The sequence below is a fragment of the Podarcis pityusensis genome, assembly GCF_964106645.2.
Source record: "Podarcis pityusensis genome assembly, chromosome: 1".
NCBI classification, from domain to species: Eukaryota; Metazoa; Chordata; class Lepidosauria; order Squamata; family Lacertidae; genus Podarcis; species Podarcis pityusensis.
In genome coordinates this window covers 43,561,320-43,584,190 of record NC_138028.1, presented here as the reverse complement: position 1 = coordinate 43,584,190, position 22,871 = coordinate 43,561,320, and the positions used below count along the sequence as shown (strand labels likewise).

At 40.7% G+C, this 22,871-nt stretch overlaps 1 protein-coding gene and 1 long non-coding RNA gene across 3 annotated transcripts; one reads left to right on the top strand and one right to left on the bottom strand.

The window, feature by feature from the left end:
- Positions 1–38: 38 nt before the first annotated feature.
- OIP5 (Opa interacting protein 5) lies at positions 39–12,660 on the top strand. 2 transcript variants are annotated; one of them, XM_080997681.1, is made up of 5 exons: positions 60–411; positions 1,625–1,691; positions 2,668–2,787; positions 4,005–4,086; positions 5,872–12,660. In XM_080997681.1, exons 1-5 carry the CDS (start codon positions 138–140, stop codon positions 6,025–6,027), a joined length of 699 nt encoding a protein of 232 aa, XP_080853807.1. In that variant the 5' UTR covers positions 60–137; the 3' UTR covers positions 6,028–12,660. The 2 variants fall into 2 exon arrangements, with proteins under 2 accessions (XP_080853808.1, XP_080853807.1); XM_080997682.1 differs by lacking the exon at positions 2,668–2,787 and having other exon boundaries at positions 39–411.
- LOC308472682 lies at positions 7,268–22,854 on the bottom strand. Its single transcript, XR_013983612.1, has 4 exons — positions 22,707–22,854; positions 17,075–17,177; positions 16,516–16,583; positions 7,268–15,609 (listed from the first exon to the last, which is right to left on the bottom strand). It is a non-coding gene; the product is annotated as an uncharacterized lncRNA (long non-coding RNA).
- Positions 22,855–22,871: the final 17 nt, after the last annotated feature.

Genomic DNA, 22,871 nt, shown 5'->3' with positions numbered 1-22,871 from the left:
CGACTGGTTGGGGAAAGCTTGATGAGTAAGAGCGGCACCCAATCGGAGGGGGGAAAGCCTGCTAGCGTCATGAGGGACTGCCCCAATAGGCGCCCCAGGGGGTGGGGACTGAGTTTGAAAAGTTGGCGGGAAGAAACATGGCCGTGCGGCGGCAGCTGGAGCTTTTCTTCCAGGAGCCCCAACTGGGAGGCGTGATCAGGGTGGATCGGGCGGAACCCGGGACGAAGAGCTGCCGCCATGGTCAGCAAAGCGCAAAGCCTCCGGAGAACCCCGGGGAGCGGGTTCCGGGCTCCCGGAGTCTCAGGCTGGAGGACTGCGTGCTCTACCAGTGCCGCGGTTGCCGTTCGGTGCTGGGCGACTCGCTTCATCTCTGCGCCCAGGAGGAGAAGCTCCGCCTTCTCGTTTGCTTCAGTGAGTGAGTCACACTCTTTTGAGTGTTGGGTTGGCAGCCTCGGAGCGAAAAGGGAAAGGCGCTTTCTTTTCTTTAGAAAAAGAAAAGGTGCGAACTTCCGAGCTACACCGGGCTCTTCATCAGTCAGGCTGCACAGATGTTCAAATAAATACACGCAGGATTGTTGTCGCACGTGGCAATGTACACGGGTTATCATTACACCTGTTACATTTATGTAGGGATCGTGCGAAGCTCAAAACTCTCTCCCCCCCCCCCCCCGCTGGCCACTTGAAAAATGTTGGTGGTCGTGGCTCATGATTTTTGTGATGTCTTCTGCCATGTGCTGTTTGATTTTGATTGCTTTCATTTCTTATGTTGTATTTTCTTGTAATTCAAATGTAATTCAAACTGAAATATAATGCATAAGAAATAAAAGCAATAAAAATACATTTAAAAAACAAAAATGATGTAGTCCCATGAGACCTTGCCAGTATTGGCAGCAGGAGAGAGAGAGAGAGAGACAGAGAGTAGTGTGTATATATATATAGAGAGAGAGACCCTACAGGGTTGACCAAGCATGAATGTGGACCTCAGGCCATATATGACACTCCACTTGCCCTTATTCCCACAACCATTCTGAGGCTGAGAAGGCCACATTCACATTCACACACTAAACCAATTTAGTGTGATGTGAATAAGCTGTGGAGAGCCTTCTGTTGGGGTGATTCCCGCCTCGTCTCCTCATGTGGCATAGCCATGAGGAGTTCAGAAGCTTTCATTTCCAAACCAATAAACTGTTTAATCTTAACAAATGTTAAATAAATCAACATCAAGCCATGATCTAAATAATGGTGTGAATTCCAAAGTACAGCATTAATTTCTATCATAACAGGAATCCACTTTTGCAATCTTCAGTGAGAGTCCCTTTTCTACTATGATTTCTGAAAGTGACATTTTTAATTTAGATTTAGCTTGCGTAAAATGCTTCAGTAATTTAAATATGCCTGTAATAATATATATTAAACCTAAAGTGCATGTTGCAGTAATTCTAGCAGTAGATGTCTCTTATTTTTCAAGCATGAAGATAGTCTTGTTTCTATGAGATTTATTTGAATAATTTACAGGTGTCTTAACAGGTCCCTGAATAAATATTAAATGAAATAAAGTGTTTGAATGTAATGTATTGATGAATGCTTAGCTTTATTCAATCTGCAAAAGGTCTGCTCTTTTCAGAGGTTACAAATGATGTTGTAGTGGAAGATAAATTGATGGTCTGCATTGAGGGAGACCTCAATGGATGGTGAGTTTGTTTTTTAATTAAAATTTACTACATCAGATGCTTAGAAGAGCAAGAATATCTTGGAACCCTATGCCACCTTTTTGTTCTATTTGCATGTGACTTGGGGAAGGTGGCTAATGAAATAAATACTTGATTTGCCAGACTTGTTTTTTTTAGTACTTTTTCAAAATAAAATGCCTGGCTTAAGTAAATGTTTATTTCATTCCCAGTGAGCACCCTTTGTCTCCGAGAAATGGCTCTTTTTGCATCTCTTCTTTCCTTTGTTTCCTGGGGCGGGTATCCTGGGGTCCTAGAAGAGTATAGATAAAGATCTGGGCAGAGAAAGGTTTCTGCCTTCTCTAGCTTTCTGACTGTGAAAACAATAAGATGTTATGGGAACCAGTGAAAGAAGAAATTTGGAAACATCCTCCTTGTTCCCCACCCCAATTTTCTGCCCTACCAGCTCCGCAGAGCTTTCGATTTGGTTTCTCATCCACCTTGGATTCTCCCACCGCTGCCCTCATAGGACTTCTTTGTAAATATTTTGGATGAATGCAGCATCTTTTGTTTAAGGATGCATATTCTGTAGTAAGGAAACCATGCTGCATTCTTATCACAAGGAATATGTTCATACAGGCTTTTGCAACACCCCTCTCCCCTGTAAACTTGGAAGCTATATACCAGGCATAGGCAAACTCGGCCCTCCAGATGTTTTTGGCCTACAACTCCCATGATCCCTAGCTAGCAGGACCAGTCAGAGATGATGGGAATTGTAGTCCCAAAAGATCTGGAGGGCCGAGTTTGCCTATGCCTGCTATCTACTAATGGAAAGATGCATACTTCTGAAAAGTTACTCTAAATTTGGTTTTTATAACTGAATAATTCTGGATTTTCTAGGGCAAATTCCAAAAATGTTGCTTATGATGGCTGAAGCCCCTAGTTTGGTCATAAAGCAGATTATGGAATGCTGACTGCACACCTGGTCTTTTTTCCCCAGCACCTACAACATGTTGTACTGTCGAGAATGTAAAGCGGGAATAGGTTTCAGACTCTATTGTTCAAAACCTCTGGCTCACCTGCGAGGCTTCTTTTGCCTTTTGAAGGACAACATCATATGGTTAGTGTCCAGATGCATATTGAACTGATCAGATGGTTAAGTCATGCGGATAAACTCCAGTAAAACGAAGGGTAACAAACTGACACATACAAGACATCCTGTATAAGTTTATATATGAAGGTTTCATAAAAAGGCATGCAAAGGATTAAAAAAAGGCTTTTCCAAAAGAGATACTGGCTGATGGCATCATTTGTAGACACTATGCTGTGGTAGTTACAGCAGCACAATATGTAGCTAATGTTTGGGTAGAAGCAGGCGTTTATACAACTGAAAATAACTATTCCAGGAGTAACACCATGCTGTTGTGAGAGCTGATCTAAAACTAATTTTCCAGTGGGATACAAGTTTAGGAGATTTATTCAATTAGCAACTGGAAAGTACCATTCATATTTTCTTGATCTTAAGGGCGACTCCACTTAATTGTCCCCCCCCCTTTTTTTTATCCCATCACCTCTACAAAGAGCTCAGGGGACTGCTTCCCTTCCAGTTTAGATTCCCAACAGCCCAGTACTATATGGTTAGTGGGAAGTACAGGTCCAAAGTCACCCAGTGAGCTTCATGGCTGACCTGGGATTTGAATAGCCTTGCTATTACGCTAAACAATGATCATGCAGTCTTGTGTTTTGACTTGTGAATGAGAAACCGTAATGTCACAGCTCAAGACGGTGCTTTTCAGTGGATGACATTTACTTGTTGATTGGCTGCTTAAGTATTACTTCATGATAAGGCATTGACCTTTGAATATGCTGTGTGAAAGGGCTTAAAACTGGCTATAAAACAGAAGTGATCTATGACCACAAAAGTTTAGCCTACTTGAGGAAGGGACAGGAGAGGCGAGAAGTTATTTTCTTGAAAATAAAATAAGTGTTGTATATTGAATAATTAGGTCCTTCAAAATACATTGTTACGAATCTGAAATGTACTGCAGTATCAGATTGTGGAAACCTATTAATTTCAGGAAATTATATCACAAGTTAGGATATAATTATTGAAATCAGGATGCTGGCAAAATACTATTACATGGTTGTTATTATGAATAATCTTCACTTTTGAATGCTTAGATTTCTCTTGCTGGAGTAGACAAAAATGTTGAAAAAATTGGACACAATATTCTGAAAAATTGCAATATAAATTATTTTTATCCTCTCCTTTATTCATACATTCCTGTGACTGATCAGCTAATTTCAAAATGTATTGTCTTTAAACTTGTTTTTCAGTTACTTGTTAAAAACTAAAACGACAATTGAAGCCTCAAAGATGACCTGTCCTCCTGTGAGCCTAAAGGAACAAGTACAGAAAGTAAGTGTTCTTCTGTTTTTGTGTTTGTTAACTACTGTTTTCCCCTTCTCACAGGGGAACTGGGCAGATAAAAATGTGACTAAATGTACAAAAATATGTACCATTACAAAACATGCTAAGTGCTCTTATCAGCTTTGCAACCCTTGCAACAGAGAGCGTCTAGTGAACTTTTTTAAGGCTGCTATCCTAACCCCATTCACCTGGGAGTATAAGGCCCACCGAAATCACTGATTCAATATGACTTACTTATGGGCAGACATAGATAGAATTGTGCTGATAGTCTTTGACAGGGCAGAATTTGAACCTGGGTTTCTCGTATAGACTGTTGCACAATATATTAGACTGAGGTTTAAAAGGAGTAGTCAGAGCAGTCTTTCAGACATTTATGGAACATGGAAACATAGGCTCTTTTCTAGTAATAATAATGGGCACAAACTGTTTTGAGGCTTGGCAAATCAAAGGCAACCCTCCAAGTCTGTGAAATAGAAAAAATACGGTAGTTCCCAGGCACACTTAGCCAACACCGGTTGTTCTTTCAAGCACATGGTTGTATGAAAATAGGATGCTCTAGTTAGTTTCCAGAGAATATTTATACTTCAAACTAGTAAATATTAACATTTTTCAGTTTAAATTATAAATATTTTCTGGAAACTAACTACAGCATCCTGTTTTCATAAACAAGCTTTTCAAAACAAGCAGTCCATAAAATTGAGCTTAATACAGTCCTTTGCTCATTTAAACCAAAGAGCACATGAACACATTTGGCAGCTGAATACCAAAGGCAAATATGGTATACTCTGCTAATAAGATATTCAGAGAGTGTGTCCTCACTTTATCGGAGACAAATAGGAGCTGTTCCAGCTTGACTTTCCTGTGCCACTTGAGGAAACAGGAGAATTTCTGTGCTATAAAAGAGGAGTCCACAGCACGGCTTCTTCCTGCACTAATGTTGCCCCAGTTCTGGTAGGAACTGCATTGTGGACTCCTCACATATTCTGAGGCTTCTGCCATTACCCAAATGAAAAAGCTGCCGCAGTGGATTCTGTGCAGTTGGAGAGGTTTGGAACAGGCCCTGTACAGCTTCATCATTTCTTTAGATCAAGTAGAACTGTTTAAATCAGGGATGGGCAACCCTTGACCATGCTAGCAAACAGCTATGGTAGGCCATAGGGGACCTACCTGAGTTTAAATCTTCCCAAGTATGATTAAGTGTCAGACTACACAGCTGACAGTAGCGGCTTTCATCCGAGGCCAGTGAGGTGGGCTAAAAGGTGAGGAGCAAGTGGAACCAAATTTGCACATGACAAACTGTCTTACACGATGTTTGAAGAATTGATTGTCAGCATACTGGGTTCATGCCAATCAAGTTTGGAGAGCTATAATGAAGGAGCGCTCAGCTGCCCTAGTCACTTCCCCAAGATACATGAGAGATACCCTGAACAAGGACTTCTGCTTGTGCACTGGGGTTCCATCCCCTCCTTCCCCTGTGCCCTCTATAATTGGGTCAAGGGGGTGTTTGGTTGAGAGAACACCCGAAACAGGTAAAGGGGATTGATTCATCTAGCAAGCCAAAATGCTTGACCTGACAGAATAGCCTTGGTGCAATGTTGATTTTCTCCCACACCTTTAACAGAGATGCCTCTCAAATGCATAGTTACAAGGTGTGTCGCTGGACTTAAAATATTGGACAATTTTTTGTTTTCACTGACAAAGATTTGGCTGATATAATTGGTTTTCTGCATCACTTTGTTTTATCTAAGCTTGGTGATTATTATTTTTTTGTAGTTAAAGGAGAGCCTTGTTTTAGCGCACATACGGATAGAACGGTTGATTGAGAAACTCGAAGAAAGAAACCAGCAGAAGTTGATGTCTGAAAAGCAGATCTACAAAGCAAGACTACATGGCCAAGCATCTGGGGGAACAAGGAAGAAGTTGAACTAACTGGTAGCATTTCTGCAAGTCACATATCTGCATTTGGCTGTGATGAACATGAGGTTGTAACTTGCCGTCTACACAACCACTGTTTTGGTTGTACAGTATTTGAAAAAGGCAGTGTGTCTTTGACTGGCAAATGGATTACACAAAGCATATGAACTGCTATATTTTTATATGTGCACATATAGTTCTGCCTGGATTTTTTTGGAATTGTTGCATCTGTTAATACTATCCTAAACTATACAGTGAATGCATTTGCAGCCTCTGTTTAGAAGAAATGTACAGCTTGTACAGTTTTGTTGGTGGCTTCAATTCAGCATTTTATTTTAAATTTGGCTTGAGACAGTTCAGTCTACCCAGTAACCTGTTGTGTAAACTAAAAGTGTCAATTTAAAAACTATTAAAATTTCATCGAACTTGAACTCTTAACTGTAACACCAGTTGAATTCTATGCTAACAACCGGGTTTTTAAAATGCTGCCTAAACTACCAAAGGTGGAGCATAGGTTAGGAAAGTTGTACAGATGTGAGGCAGCCTACATAAAGGCTTTTCTGTATCTCTCTTATTAATTTTATGAGTTGCTTCTTATGAAACATCTCAAAGCAATTTAACAATAAAAACAATTTCAAGTCCAATGTAAGAATGTGCGTTCCAGTGCTGTTTAAATGGTGTAGACACAAATTTGACAGAATGGACTGACCAGTTAGCTTATGTTTGATGGAGCTGCTTTCCTATTCATTTCACCACCTGATAGTTTTCTGAAAAAAACAATGCAGCTAACTTAAAGCCCTGTACAGTGGTACCTCGGGTTAAGTACTTAACTTGTTCCAGAAGTCCGTTCTTAAACCTGAAGCACCACTTTAGCTAATGGGGCCTCCCGCTGCGCCGCCGGAGCACGATTTCTGTTCTCATCCTGAAGCAAAGTTCTTAACCCAAGGTAATATTTCTGGGTTAGCGGAGTCTGTAACCTGAAGCGTATGTAACCCGAGGTACCACTATATTGGGAAGAGGAGGGAGAAGAGGCACTGCAAAACACATGGCAACCAATCACATAATTGTTGAAAAATACATGAGTATGAAGTGGCTCAGATGTGCTAAAAAGCTGCTGGGGTTTCACAGCAATCATATAAGCTTGCAATGATTAAACATCTTTCTCCTGCTCCACAATGAGGGCAAACTTTGAAATATGTGAACCTACATTTCTATCATTTCAAGAGTTTGTCCTAGAATAAATGACACAATGGCATTTTAAGTGCATTCTCAGCCCATGCTGCTTTATTGCTAAAAAATTGTATACAGGTGCAGAGTTTCCAGGTTCAGTTTTGAACAATTATTGTTTACAGTGTCAAAAGAATAATTTTAACACCCTCTTTCCCTCCCCAAAAGATGCATAGATATAAAAGCAAGCTGCCTTTTGGAAATCTTCAGATATATACATGGGTAGATTTGTGGTATTTGTTACATAATTGTGCAATGGGAGTAAATAGTTTGCAGTGGCATATACCTTTCTTGTCTGTTCTGCTTGTTCAAGTGAGTTAACAAAATTTAAGCCTACTTCTAAAATTTATACAATGTTTCTGTACATTTTCCCAGACTAGCTTTCACAATCCTTTTATTATGATCAGTTATCCTATGCATTTGCAAAGACAATCTTTTCTTTGCTCTGAAAGAAGAAATTAATTAGCAGAGACCTAAATCACAACCTACAAGAGGGACAGAGTTTGGGGAAAACAATTCAATGATAAAATACTATGGAGTATTTTCATGTTAACATGAAATCAGAGGGGAAGTCAAACTGATGTCATTACAAGCCTGCACTCACGTCTCCAATATTCATACATCTATTTGGCAGCTACTAATTACTGAGACTGGCAATGTAAAAAATATGGCCTCTATAACAAGCTTAAAATAAATGATTGGGAAAATAACCACTAACATAAAATGCAGATTTGCCATAACGAACCCTTTTTCAGATCTATGAGAAAACAAACTTTGATATGAAGAAGTGTTTGTAACTTGCTCTGCAGAAACTAGTATAGCCATAATCTAGTTAAGGAACTTTAAACTCAGTGTTTATTTTAAGCAGCACCTTCACATTAGGAAAATAATTTTCTAGTCCAGGTTTAGATAAAAGGGCTATGCTTCTACCATCCTCTACGTATTCAGCATATATATTCTACCATTAAATGCACCCACTTTACTTTTTTTGTAACTAAACCAATAATTTTTTATGGGGGTGCCATTTACTCTCTTGAATCTAGTTAGCAAGCTCCACTCCTACTTAGCAAGCTTTACCTTGCTTTGTGTCTAAAGCAGAACTTTGCCATTTTCAGATTAGTTATTGTAAGGTATATTAATGCTGGTCTGAAACCAGTTCATCTTGGTATAGCTGCCTAACAGGGTGAGAGATACCTGGCGGGGAGAACCTGTCATTTAAACTCAATACCTGAAGAGTAAGGACTGCTTAATGATTTCATCCACCTAAATTCTCATTTATTTGCCAACAGGTTGTGATCCAGGTTCCTTCCTTCTTGTTACCTGAAAAATCCTACTACATACATTTTGCTATTGCCCTATTTGGGGTTCATCTAGTGCCTTCTCTGTACTCTGAAACTCTGCACCTTTTTTATTTGTACAATTGCAGCAGCCAAGAAACCCATCTTACCACCAACCATGCTCATATTATGTAGGCTCAAGGGAACACAATGAACCTGGTAAGAGGTCAAAAGGGCTCATTCTGCTGATTCTTCTTTCAAATACACAGTTTTGGTGTCATGCTTCTCTTATTTGTACATTCTGCCTCCTTTAAAGAGACAGAATGTTCTCTAAAATCAAAATCTGAGAATCAAAGCAGTAAGTTCAAGCTATTGGTATATTAGTTCCTATTGCTTCATTATGTATAAATGCATATATCAATTTACTGGTAATAACTATAACACTAGACATCTTAATCATGCATAATTAGAATACTACCTCTATAAAAGACTTGGTTTGTGAGCCTATGTGCTTGTGCCATTGTCAATTTTCCATGTATGTTTTCCATACTTGAGTTTCACAACCTCATCTGCCGTCCAAGGGTTTGTCAAAGATAGCAGAGGACAGATAAGTTGCAACTATTTAAATGCTAAACTCTGTGGTATGTTCATTGTGCTGTAATTAGGGAAAGTTGACAATTCCATCTAAAACGAACTAGCAAGTGATCAAACTCGAATGCTTTCATCCTGCCCCCCCCCCCCCCCAGATAGAACCAATTTCCAGCTCTAAACCTGCTTTCTTCTCATCTAGTTAGGTAGGAAATCTTCACCTTGGGGCATTCTCCCCTGCCCCATCACATGACATATTCTCATTCTCTAGTATTTTGTTTTCCACATTCCCGTCATAGGAGTCCTTTCATACAAATGAGTTCTTTGTTCAGCAGATACCCTACTAAGCTTTTATTCCTGTAGTCTTTGGGGAGCACCACTTAGCTGACCATTCCTCTACATTTCAGGGCAGGGAGAACTCATTGCCTTTCTGTGTACAGGGTGAGGGCATAAACTCCTTGTCCTTCCTCCACCCCCACCCTCAATCTTCAAGTACTTAATAAAGCATGGTACAAAAATTCAGTTCAGCTTAGGCCTCCAAATCCTGTTGCAAAGATCCAACGCTACCACTTGCAAACTTACCATCTATATCCCAGAAGCCTGTTTGGAAAATACATTTATTGGCACCCATGTATTGTGCTTGGACTTCTACTGCTCAATAATTACTATTCTTCAAAGTGCAAAGCAAGAATAAAAGGTCTAAAAGGGAGAAGTCAAGTAAGGGGGATTTTATCGTAAAAACTAGTGCACATGTAGAATAGAGACAGACTATTAAAAAAGAGCCCCCTGCAACCATTCATAAAGAATGGCACTAATATACTTAGAATGAAATCCTGTTCTCCACTGATAGAATAAAGGCTGTTAGGAGAATAAATGGAAGGCGAGGTGGTGGTGTATACACCATGTATACCCCAAGTGCTGCTTATGTGCCATGAAGAGCCACTTCATAGAAAGATCTTTCCCCTCATTAACTGCTTATGGAAACAAATTTCAGTGCTAAACCTTCAGGAGTTTAAATACTACAGCTACTGAGGTGCAAACTGCTTAAGTGCAATTTGTTGAAGCCGCCTCTCACAGGTGTCCTCCAGTTGTTTTGGATGTGCTGCTGGGGTTGATGGGACCTACAGCACAAAGCATCTGGAGGGCACCAGGCTGGCAAAGGCTGCTCTGGAGTAACAGAACCCCTCATTTCTATAGATCTAGGCAGCAAAGCTCTCCATTATGAGGTTATGCAAGATAGCCAAGCATCTTCAAACAGTTAACCACATCCTAAATGTTTCTGACTAAGCACCACAACAGCAAATCCTGCATGTATGAAGCTCACACACTTATCCAGATACCAAGCTAAAAAGCTCATTATTTATTAAATTGGGTAGCAGCAGCACTATGTCAGTCAAGCACCAGTTTTGCAAATTGAAAAGTATCTGCAAACCAGCAACTCAAAATAAATTTAGAGCAAAGCAAGTCCTACTGGTGGCATAGCCGTGATATGCCTTTCAGATTCTGCCAGTTTGCTCAGAATGGTTAACAAAGTGCAAATTTCCTTAGCCCTAGAATCATGTTTGTTTGAAAACAGTAAAAAGTGCCTTGTATATTTTGTGACAAAATAGTCACAGGTTTTTGTTGACTATTTTTTCACATATAAAGGACAGTCTCCTTGATTCAGATTTCAAACACTATTTTGGAAACCATTAGTAAAGCTCATATTACAGAATGAATATATAGGGGTTGTTCTGTACAGAATACATATCAATTCTACTTTTACAATATGGGCTTCTTCCATCCACTTGAACAGATGGCTGTGTTGATCAGACTGATGATAGATACTGGCTACCCTCTGGCCATATTCTGCTTATGGAAGGCTCTTTAGTACAGTGGAGCCATCAGTGGAAAAAGGGTTGAGGCACTCTTCAGTGATTCCTCCTTCCCACTCAAATCTGACCTGGAGAATTGGTGGGCCCTTTGGAACAGTATGGGCAGCTGTTGAGGGGAGGGGAACTACCCAAAATAGCCTTGATCCCTATTCAAAAGCCTTCTGTTGGCAGACACATACCAGCTGGGATATAACTCCTTGCAATTAAGGAAAACAATAAAGGTAAAGCCTTCAAGTATACATCCCAACCTTGTAGATGAATCTGTTCTACTTCAGCTGAATCCTGTTTAAGGCAGAGTTACATATTAGGCTTACAGTTTACATGGTCTTACATGCATACTAGGTTAGTGCAAGCTGCATTTTAAAGAGGTATGAACTGCACTCTATAGAGTGGTGAGGGTAAGATTGCCAGGCATACCCATCTAGAATAGAAGCTTCCAAACTCAAAAGTAGCTTTTATAATTAAGAGTGAAACCACGTAACAGGCGTACAAGTTTTTAAAAGGTTTTTTTAAAGAGAAAAATAACATTTTCAGGAGACACAACACTTGCTAGGTGCTAGGATGCTTTGTACCTTGCCAACATTCCTCAAAAATTTGACACATCTAACCAGCTTTAGGTAATGGCAACAAGTTTCCACAATCAAATCTAAATTGCATGTTTAGGTTGAACCTGGCCCTGTTCACAGTCTCTGAAGAGTTCCCTTTCACACCAGAAGTTCAACTACATGCTATCTATTGACAAGGAGGACAGGGGTTCATCCACTTTCTCATGCACACTGCATCTTTAGCCCATGACCACAACAAATTTCTGCCCTAGTTGCATCAATGGGGGGGGGGGAGCTATGCAGGAGTTTTAAACAGGCTCCTCAATAAAGCATTCAAGTGCCAACTTCCTTTGAGGAATTTCCTAACATTTTAAAGAGAAAACTCATCATGTCAGGCAACTCCCTGCAACACAGAGCACCACAAACCTATTTGGTTAGTACCATTTATTCTACTATACAATACTTGCTAATGCAAGTAGTTCCTATTACATGCAAACAGTTATTGCTACTAAAGTTCTATTGATTAAGTCATCTTATGGCTTTATTTGCATCAGGGATTCTTTCCCCCTACATACTGTGCTATTTTGCATTCCAGTTTCAGAGGTATTTTTCCATCAATTGATTCTCCCAAGCACTAAAAACTATTTCATTCAGTGGGACAGATACATTTCTTTCCAACAGAACCTTGGCTGAGCTCAGGTCCTCACTGCTCATTTGTAAACAACCCACCTTCCCAAATTTCAAGGGAGAATAGGCAGAGACCTTTAAACATAGATCTCTTGTTTTGTGGTTAATTAAATGTTTCCTATGAATTTTTAGCCAATGGTAAACCAAAACCAGAAATATTTTTTTTCCTCACCAAGGTAGCCATTTACAGACAAGACCAAGAAAAAGATGCAGTATCCTCTTTAAGCTACAAGTAGTTGTTTTCTAAAAACAGAATCACAGCAGTCCAGACTACAGGATCTGCACAGAAAAATCAGGTGCCTGAATTGCTGATCTCACTTATTTGAACTAAAAGCAAATTGATAATATAAGCAGGGAGACATCTTAGTGACCCAAATAGTTGTACTGCAATGATTTAAAAATTTTTAAAACAGCAAACTCCTTCAGGTGCTTTCTATGGAAGTAGAAAAATGAGAATCATTTGCTTTCAAAAATGAATACTACCAATCTTGAATAGCAGTAGCAGTGTTATTATTTATAATTTAGTCATTTTTTCAACTTGATAGATGATGTGCTGCTCTAACATAAGGGTACTTATGAGCAAATATGCAACTAGTGGGTAACTGAGTAAAAGTTTATAGGCTCTTCTGAATGGAGAACAGTCATATATGAAGGGACATTTTATGAGAACATGTTGTGGCAAAGATTAGCCTTATGCACACTTAAATCTGTGAAACTTCTTAGTCCAAGAGATCAGTGAATTTTCCCATTGTAGCAAAATATTATTTGCTCAAAAAAAGATTTGTTAAGGACTGTTTCAATTGTAGTTTCTTTGAGGTGCACGTCTACCTGCTTACAGATTCAAGAGCCATGCACTCCTCATGCTACTGATTTTATTCACCAATATAAGCTATCATTGCCTAGAAAGGACACTGCATCCTTAGCTCATGACCATAATCTTGTCAGTTTCTTATGAATTACACCATCAGCCTTGTTAATTTGTCACTCTGAAATTGTAAAAAAAGTACTACTAGGCTCATGCACTGATCCTAAAATGGCACTACAGTTTTGCTACAAAGCACTAATGCTTATGGAACTATACACATCTCAAAATGGAAGACATTGGTGATTTTGTTGTTCTCAAACAACTTGTAACATTTTGTCCACAAGTATTAAAATATATTTATATGTATATATTATACTATTGCACGTGCCCCAGTATTTGTTTTTCATAAAGGAAAGATTTCCTGCCAACATGAAGAGATGCAGATCAAAATGTAAAACAAAAAGATTAAGGCAGTATTGCCTTGACACAGTACTTTTAAGATGCTACAGGAGAAGTACTACAAACAGGTTTCTTGGGCCATGTACAGCACTCGTTTCTCCAAGATTTTAAACTGAGTCCTCATGTAGTCAGGGGAGCTTGAGGGAAAGGGATGGGGGAGTTGTTCTTTGCTGGAATTTTGTGCAACTGATATGGCCACTTTCTCTTATATCTATCCTGACAATTTAGGGAAACTAAGCGTTTTCACTCTGTGCCAGCATATTCTTTTACAAATTAAATATGAGAGAAGTACGTAAGGAAGACAACATAAAGTCTACTGACATAGAAGCAAATCATCACTACACCTGATGTCTTCTGAATTTTCAGCTCCAGAATGAGAGAATGTTTCACTAAGAAGCCTAACCCTATATCTAAAATCCCAATAAATTAAACAGGAATTCCTGTTCAGAAGAACCTAGAAGGAAATCCAACTACTTTTATTTCTGGACTTCTATTTGAATTAGGATTTAAGTATACTTCAAAGCCAATCTAAATGACAACCATGACAATTTCCCCCCCAGCAAGCTGACCCAAGTCATAAATCTGATTATGTTCAGTAGTTATAAATATTTACCTGTTTGATAATCTTCTATTAAACATTCCATTTTAAAAAAACTGATTTGAATTAAGGAAAGCATCTGAATAAGCTTTCCTAAGTATTTATGTGAATCTTTTATTATATAAAAGGAACATAAGATTAAGTGATGAGCAAATACCAGTATTTAGCTTGGGATGCTCCTTTCAAAACTATTAAATACCCCAAACAGCCGCTGTTTTCCATCTCAGGAAATATTGCCATTGCTACCTCAAACCAGACATCAAGTAGCACTGAAAATGTTAATAACCAAGACTGACCATTATAACATGCACTCCCATTTTTTTACCCAGATTGAAAATATTTTGAAGCCATTGGCAGATTTTAAACTCACATTTTCAGTAAGACTGAAGGTGCAGTGCTGAGGGCTTCAGCATAAGGAAGCGGGGGAGACTTTTCAAAAACCAGGAATCAATCTACCCTTGCAAGGTATGGCTAATAAATCAGCTATTATTCCATGCTAAAGAAAATGTCCTATATGAATCATGTGCAATTGAGACAAAGCATATTTTGTAAACATGTTAGAAACAGAATTTCCACGTTAACTTTCAGTGACCCACAGAATTAGTGAAGAAGCCCTTTCTGAGCATGTGTTGTCTTTGTTCATCCAACTGGTGGGAAATTTCACATATATTTTACACTATCAGTTGGTGCCTTTGGGTAAAAGCTTGGAGAAAGGTATTCTTCCTTTTGTTGCTGAATTCCCTAGGAAGACTGAGGATACCATGTAAAACCCATTGCTCCTGGGTTTGGTTTCAAGAATTCAACCCCTTGGGAAGGATCTTGCTAGAAAAGCAGCAACTCACAGGATCACCTCTCCTTTCCAGCAATTATGTAAATTTATATATGCAAGTTTTGTTTTTTAATAGTCTACTCAAAACAGTGAACAAAATTACTAAATGCTACTGTGCTTCAACTGCTTCACATAATGGCATCAAGATGGACACCTATAAATTGGCTCCTTTTAAAAGGAGAAAAATTCCAACAGGGCAATTTCACAAGGTGTTTTTTTTTCCTTTTTAAAAAGTTATTCCTCATTTTAAGTACACCTGTATATTCTTTTATTTCTGCGCAATATTTTCTTTAAAGGTTTGTGTAACAAGTTCCAAGGATATATCAATTTGCTCGCTTCTCTAAATGCTATGTTGAGAGTAGGCAGTTATTTTACCAAGGTAGTTTGAAAGCGGGGAAATGCCAATCAAATTAGGGTTATGCCTCTATCTATATGCAATCATTTATAGAGTGCAAAAACTCTGAACAAAAAGTTTGCATGTTTCAGTGAAATGTCAGCCATTAATTTCAGTTGCTCTGAAAGGACAGTAGTTTTTTTTTCTATAATACAGGCTTTACATCTCCAATTCATGTTAAGGAGTGGAGCAGAAAATAAGCAGTGCTTCTTCATTTTCCTTCATTTCCCTCATGGAGATAAAGGAAGCAGTTTTCTTCACCAGAAGCCGTCAAAGCTCCTTTAGCAGCCTGTGTTGGGTTGACAGGAAAGGACCTGGAAACATACACACACAAATTAGCTAATTAAAAGAGAAAGTAATTTCACTCTAAATTAAGTTGAAACTGACTTCACACATACATTTTATGGGAACCTTGGAACTTTTAAAGATTTGGAGGAATTGTTTTACAGGTGAATTACAGTGCCTGTGACCCCCCCCCCCCATGGTATTCCAAGCAGTTCTTATTCTGGGACCCCTCAGGTTTCACACACCAAGAACAGATCCTGATTGCTGTGGCCAATGCTATATACAAGCAGTGCTAGAAGTCTACCTGGTACATCATTCAAGCTGTAGGAAATAAGCCTTTTTCAGGGATAAATGCTAATTAATCCAAATATTGCAATGGAATAAAAAGATTGCCAGAGGAAGAAAACTTCAGAGAATAAACAGAAACTGTGAGCAGTTGGTGAGTGTTTCATCATTTCAATACAGCACACTTAGACTATGAGTCGGTTTCATGTCATGAGGGGAAATGGGAGACCTAGCTTCCTTCCCCCCTAGTTGGATGACTCCAGAGAGGGTTGGCAGATTCATCCTGCTAAGATGGAGAAAGGGGGGAGCACAGAAAGGCAGACTGATGGAAGAAAAAAGAAAAAGAAAATCTGGGTTGCCATTGTCCCATGCATTCATCTAGTGAGAGAGAGTGATAACTGTCAACCTGCAGTCCAGCTGGCAGGAAGTGAATTTGGAGAGACGTTGCCGAGCCCACTTAGGTAACCAAGCAGGGCAGTGTAAACACATCCAAGACTCCACTTCTCCTCTGCTGGAAAAACACTTTCAAGTGGGTAGTGGAAAACACCCAGATACTTTTATCCAACTTTATACATTTATAGATGTCTATCCAAGGACCTGAAATAATTTCTGTCAATTCAGCTTAACACCACCTTTCCATATTTACTTACTGTTGCATAAGACTACTGTAATTTTCTGACTCCTGATTCTTTGACTGCAACCACAAGAATGTTTTCCCCTGTGTAAGAAAAGATTGAGAGCTTTTAAAAATCATACATCAGTCAAGCAATATCATAAAAAGCTAACTTTCATGTGTGGTGTCTTTATTTTGGAAGGGGTTATTTATAGTTATTGGTTTTAGAACTGCATGAGAAGGGAGTTGTCAACAAAACTACTAAGTCTCTTAGTAAAAACTCCAAATGGTATGCTCTCATCTGAACCAAGAATAGTAAGCCCGCAACTTACCTGGAGGTTATGTTCCAGGAATTGTGCCTAAAGTCAAAACCATGTATAGTCAAAACACATTGGGTGCAATTGCCAAAGTCTTTTTTCCTGGATGTGCAAATCCGTTTACTTATTTTTATTATTTTGCCAAGTGGTAAAGCTTAATGCGCAGTAGTTAAATGTGTGTAAGTTGCAGGCTTAATGTATAACATAAACACTATTCCTAGGATGCTAGGCAGCAAACGGCTTTCATATTATCCAAAGAAGGGTTAAACCAACACTTACCTTTTGCTTTATGGCTGCATAAATTATAACCAGGAACTCTTGCCTTTAGCTTTCTGATAATTTTCTTATTCTGACTGCCAATCAAGATGGTGCATGCATGGACCTAGGCACACAACAGGAAAGGAACTCAAGTTCAGGCCACAGAAAAAAATGTATCACATGTTGCTCTTCTTATCCAAAGATACTGGGTTTCCTAGTATTGAAAAAAGTCTCCAACCAGGGCTTTTCTTCCAGGAAGATGCACTGGAACTTGTTGAGCTTTTCTTAGGGGAGTGCCCAGCCAAAGTTGGTGACCATTTTGGGGGGGGGGCTCTCTTCTTTGCCCACTCACCCCACTGCCGCTGCGCCGCACCGGAGACTGTGCCACTCACAGCCTCAGTTGCTCAACATGGAGTGCAGTGCCACCTGCAGCCTCTGGTGCGCAGCCCTGAGCAACTGTGCCCCTGTGCTGCAATGCTACAGAGGTGCTGGAACGCACCAAAGAGGTGCCAGAACCCATATAAATCATGATGACAATGCACAGCCTGCTAGTATAACAGACAATGTCCTTTCAAGATGAGGCATAAATTATCTCCTAAGTTTTGTCTTAAGGAATAAATAGAAGTGCTCATTGTAATCAATGGGATTATGTAGATGCAATGCTAACTATGCCACAAGAAGCTGACTTGCACACTCCTGTTCTCCTCCTGCCCCTGGCAAATGTGACACAACCAGAAGCTTCTAATCATGATTAGTGGCAAACCATGATTTACAACAGTCTCTAAAACCCAACAAGTATGCACACCACTTCTGAAATGTACAGCATCTGAAAGGTACAGGTGAATCCCAAACGCTTGGGGACATGTGCACAGGAGCTACCAATTGATTTTGCCTTCCTGGTACCTTTCCACTGTTTGCTTGGAGTTACAATTCCTTCTTTGGACTTTGTCTTTATTGCTCCATACAGTGGTAGCAGGCTGTGTATTGCATCAAAGAGCTCTTATCTTCAAGCCAATGCATTTAACATCAGGGTATAATTCATCAAGATCATATTTGCCTAGCCTTCACTGAGCAGTCAGAAATGCAATACTCAAATGAATGCATTTTTCATTCAGAGCCTCTGCATTTCTTCAACAGCTTATAACAGTGCAGTCATAACTAAAGAAGCACAAAGGGTTACATTTCCCTCAAATTACTATCTAATCAAGTAATATGCAATTCTCGGGGAAAGAATGGAGTGTTTCAAATAGAGATGATCAGAAAATCCGCAGTTTCTAATTAAATTTCAAAGGGAAGGACTACACTCGGGTCTTAAGAATGCAAAGCTGACAAGTCTAGCAGTAGAATGATGGATCACCTGTGAGCAGGGGTGCTCATCATACAATTAAACACACACATATACCCGGTACATACAAACAGCAGCATTCTGGTGCTTATTCACTTTCTGCAATACACAATATTTTTAAAGGCAAAGAAGTGTGAGCACCTTTAGAAATTTCTAGCCATTTAAGATGGTCTTTAAATTCTCATACCATCTTGCACTCTGAAATTTCGTTTTAAAAATCAAACCGCATTAACTACTCAAGAATTTTTTTAAGCATATTTAAATTCTTTGACAATTCTCTTGATAAATTACAGTAACTGAAATGCTGAGCTACTTAACTAATAAGAAAGTAGGAAGGGGAGAGTGGGAGAACTTGGCTGCTATACGTACTACTTTCAGTTCTAGTCACCTCTCCACATATCTGAGAGTATTTTCATAACAAAATAATGCAAGATTTTCCAGTGACATGATGGAATTATACCCAACTCACATGAAAACCCGTGGAAGGTGAAGATGCAAGTCAAGGTATTGAAACTGTAATGCAAGATTTAAAAATAGGTTTGTGTTTTTGAAATCACTGCTACATTCACAAAGCAGGTTGTCTACTCACCCAATTAATAATATAAATCCCCTTCACCCTGAACAGCAACACTGAAATGTTTAATGTATTAATACATTATCATGATGCTAACATGGCATTATGTAAAGCTTGGAGGAAGGGGGTGCCCAGGACTATTTTGTGATGCAAATCAATTCCCCAGAACAGTGGTTCTTCATTTACAGAATTTTGTCATCAATAAGACTAAGGCCAAAAAAGAATCTGAAACTCTTATCTCCCTACTCCATTCAGCAAAATATAAACTGGAAGCTATGTTTTAAAATAATCACTTTGCACTGAGCAGAGCAGGGGAATAGGACACAGTTTAGTCAGCAGCTATAATGATTCTAGTACCAAGCAGTTTTAATCTGCTTTCTTAAAATAGTAAATAAAACCAATGAAGTGAATGATAGTAAAATGTAATTACTTATAACAGGTACTTTGGCAGTACTCAACAGTAAAGGGCTGTTATAGGAATTGAAATTTCTGTACTTCATCTAATTTAAAGCAAGATCTAATAATGGAACAGCACCGCTGAGACTCAAGTGCAATGGCTGCAATATCAGTACAACGTAATATTCCATTATTCTAGATTCAGGTAGGTAGCTGTGTTGGTCTGACGCAGTCAAAATATATATTAAAAAATTGTCCAGTACCACCTTAGAGACCAACTAAGTTTGTTCTTGGTATAAGCTTTCATGTGCATGCACACTTCTTCAGATACCTGTTCAAAGATTGTATTTTCCTCAGAAAGTTTGTGGTGTCACTTATGTAGCTAGGATCACTGATGGCATACAGTTTCAGAACAGAGTCCATATATCCAGAAGTGTGCATGCACATGAAAGCTTATACCAAGAACAAACCCAGTTGGTCTCTAAGGTGCTACTGGACTATATATATATATATATATATATATATATATATTTCGTAATATCCCATTGCCTTGGATCAAGGCCCAATCTCAACACAGCAACCACCAGCTCTGCAAAATGGTGTCTGTGTCATGCCAGCAAAGATGACAAGAAGATGGAGATAGACTTAGGAAGAGATCAGCAGTTTTAGAATTTTAGTCCCATTAGTGTCAGAAAGGCCATAAAAATGCATTGCTTTGCTTTATAAAATGAATTAGCAATTATCTATCAAATAAGGCAGTTTCAAAGCTGGAATTAATTTTTTCCAGGGGAAATGTCTATATCACTAACACCCAGGTTTTTGGGTTGGCAAAATAACAGTTTTTAGTGCTTTCATCTTTTCCATGTATTTCCCAGTGTCCTTGCCAGAAGCTGGGGTGTGTATTTGTGTTGAGTGCTGGAGCCCAAGGTGACACCCAAATCCAAGCACCTCAGAGCGCAGTGCGGACCAGGGCTGTGCTTGCAGGGCGCCAAGCTGCTGCATCCCCCACAGCTGCCGGGGGGGGCAGCCGAGAAGGATGCAACTGGCACGAGCTGGCCCCACGAGCGGTGCTGGGCCCACAGCGAACCTGAGCCATGGTGTCTTGGGCACCTGCAGACACCGTGACGCCCCAAAAAGCACTGTGGGACTGGCCTCTGCCCAACGCCTCCCTCTCAATTACCCTCCAGCTGAGGGGGAAGCATTGGGCAGACTTCCTGCAGGCTCTGCGCTGCTTGAAAGATAAACGCGGGCCTGCAGGACGCCTGAGCGGAACGTAACACCTCAGGCGCTGGGATTCTGGCTTTGTGCCCTGCTCACCCTGCCCCGCTATCCATGGCGCCCAAGTGGCTAGCTACACCACTGGCCTGAAGGCACTTGGGGGACATTCAAACAGTGGCACCCAACTGGCTACTCTCCCCATCCACCCTTCTCTTGGGAAAGGCAGGTGGAGTACGTTGTGCACCACTGTGTGAAAGGCTTGCATGCCTTGGCTACATTACCCTCAAGCCCTTCCCTTGGGAGGGTGCTTGATTTGTTGCTTGAAGGTTTGGGACATTTTCAAGCACTGACAGCAACCTGGCATTCTTTCCACTAGTTCTTCCCTTGGGAAAGGCTTGAAAGGGGCTTGGCTCATAGAGAAGGGGGCTGGCAACTACAGATTTTGACTCTGCCAGTAAAGCTCGCCAAAAATGATACACCCTTACTTGGGGCAGTTTGAATTAGACCTCCATTTCTTCACATCTGTCTCTTTTCCATTCAAAGACATTTTGGCAGCTGTATAAATAGAATCTCCTAAGTATGCAATTAAAAAAAAAAATATTTCTGCAGTATCTGCTTCAATAAGATGCAGCTGCTCTTTGTCTATATAGTAATGGATACAGTGCATACAAATTAATGCATTCAAAATGCACTCCAGCCATCTGCTGAAGCTCACCAGCAATTCTACATAAGATCTGCCAGCTTGTTCATAGTGTATGTTTCAATGTTTTTTCCAAAGCTAGTCATAATTTATTTCTTCATTGCAGATGGGCTCCTATTTCTTAACTTCTTTAAGAAAACAGCTGATCTGTCACTCTTGCTTGTATGTGTTACTTATTAAACACAGAATTGTAAGAAGCAAATAAGACCCAGGGTTATTTTTCTTTTAAAAAAAGCAAAATTCACAGAAAAAGTAAATAATAATGGAAATAAATATGTCCACTTATATGAGTATGGAAACAGGACAGCGAAAGCCTTCCTGATCCCCACAAAAACATATGGCTTGTTCTATTTCTGATACACACAGGCACATGAAAGCTGTGAAGTGCAAGACAAGGGAAAATGGGAGCTGAATCAACAAGAGATACAGCTCTCACAGGAGCCAACTCCTGGGGGCTTCGGACCCCACAATAAAATATTTGAGGGGGCCGGGGCCCCACAAAGTTGACGGGCATCGCCATTCAAATAGCGTGTGGGAAATGCGTCATGTGATTGATTATGTGGGGTGGGGCTTACCTGGTCCCCACGATATTTTATTCAAGTTGGCACCCCTGTCAGCTCAAGAAAGAAAAGGGGACACATAATCGGACCTGCGCAGTAACGATGACTAGAGGCCGGGCTAGTCTGCTGCAGGCACGACGAACTCCAGCCTTCCCTCGAAAAACACAGGAGCTACAGAGGACCCCCCTGGAAAATGCGCACCGACCCCCAACCCACTTCTCAACACTGGAAAGAAGGCAGGCGATGGCTTCGCCACTGGGACGCCCAGTGAGGCCCAAGTACCCGCAGCAATGCCTCGCCAACCCCACCCGCTCGAGAACTAGAGAGGCGGTGTGCCTTGTCTCTCTCTCTCTTGGCCGCTGCACAGCGCCGGGTGCCTGGAGCACCTCGCCCGTGCAGGGCCTCACCAGCAAGCCCTCGCTCACTGCCAGCTTTGGGGAGGTAGGGGAAAGGGGAGAGGGGAAAGGAGGGGATCGCCCTGGCTTGGCCACCGAGGCCACGCAGCGATTCTCGACCCCCTCGTTCCAGGCGTAGCCCGCTTACAAGTTTGCGGCTCTGGAGGCAGAGAAAAGCGAGCTGCTTCCACCCTCACAAACCCCGGACGAGGAGGAGGAAGGAGGCCCCTTATGAGGTAAAAGGCCAGAACTGAGGTAATAAGAATAAGCTCCGGACCCCAGAACTTGTCTCTCTCCAGCGGCACAGAACCGGGACGGGCACGTAGAAAGAGAGCAGGTTCCGGCCGGCTCAACCGACGGGCTTCGCCAAGTGAGCTCCAAGCTCAAGGCTGGTTTTTTCTGTCCAACAGGCCCTCGTGCCCACGAACCTTCCCCACCGAAGCCCCTGAGCCCGCCATGTCTTACCTCAGTTAAGGCCCCAGGGCCGCAGCCCACGGCGCTCTCCTTCCTTCCCCCTCACTCCGCCATCTTCCCCTCCTTACTTCGAGCGCCCAATGGGAGGCCGGCGCAGGGCGACGCAGCGGCCGTTCTACAGAACGCGGGTCCCACCGAGTGGGCCGCTCTCCTGTC

What these genes read in the sequence shown, in the direction of transcription:
- OIP5 (XM_080997681.1), top strand. Translation starts at nt 138, where the DNA reads ATGGCCGTGCGGCGGCAGCTGGAGCTTTTCTTCCAGGAGCCCCAACTG. An exon ending in CCGCCTTCTCGTTTGCTTCA is followed by an intron (nt 412 to 1,624) that starts GTGAGTGAGTCA and finishes TGCTCTTTTCAG; the next exon opens with AGGTTACAAATGATGTTGTA. An exon ending in TAAAGGAACAAGTACAGAAA is followed by an intron (nt 4,087 to 5,871) that starts GTAAGTGTTCTT and finishes ATTTTTTTGTAG; the next exon opens with TTAAAGGAGAGCCTTGTTTT.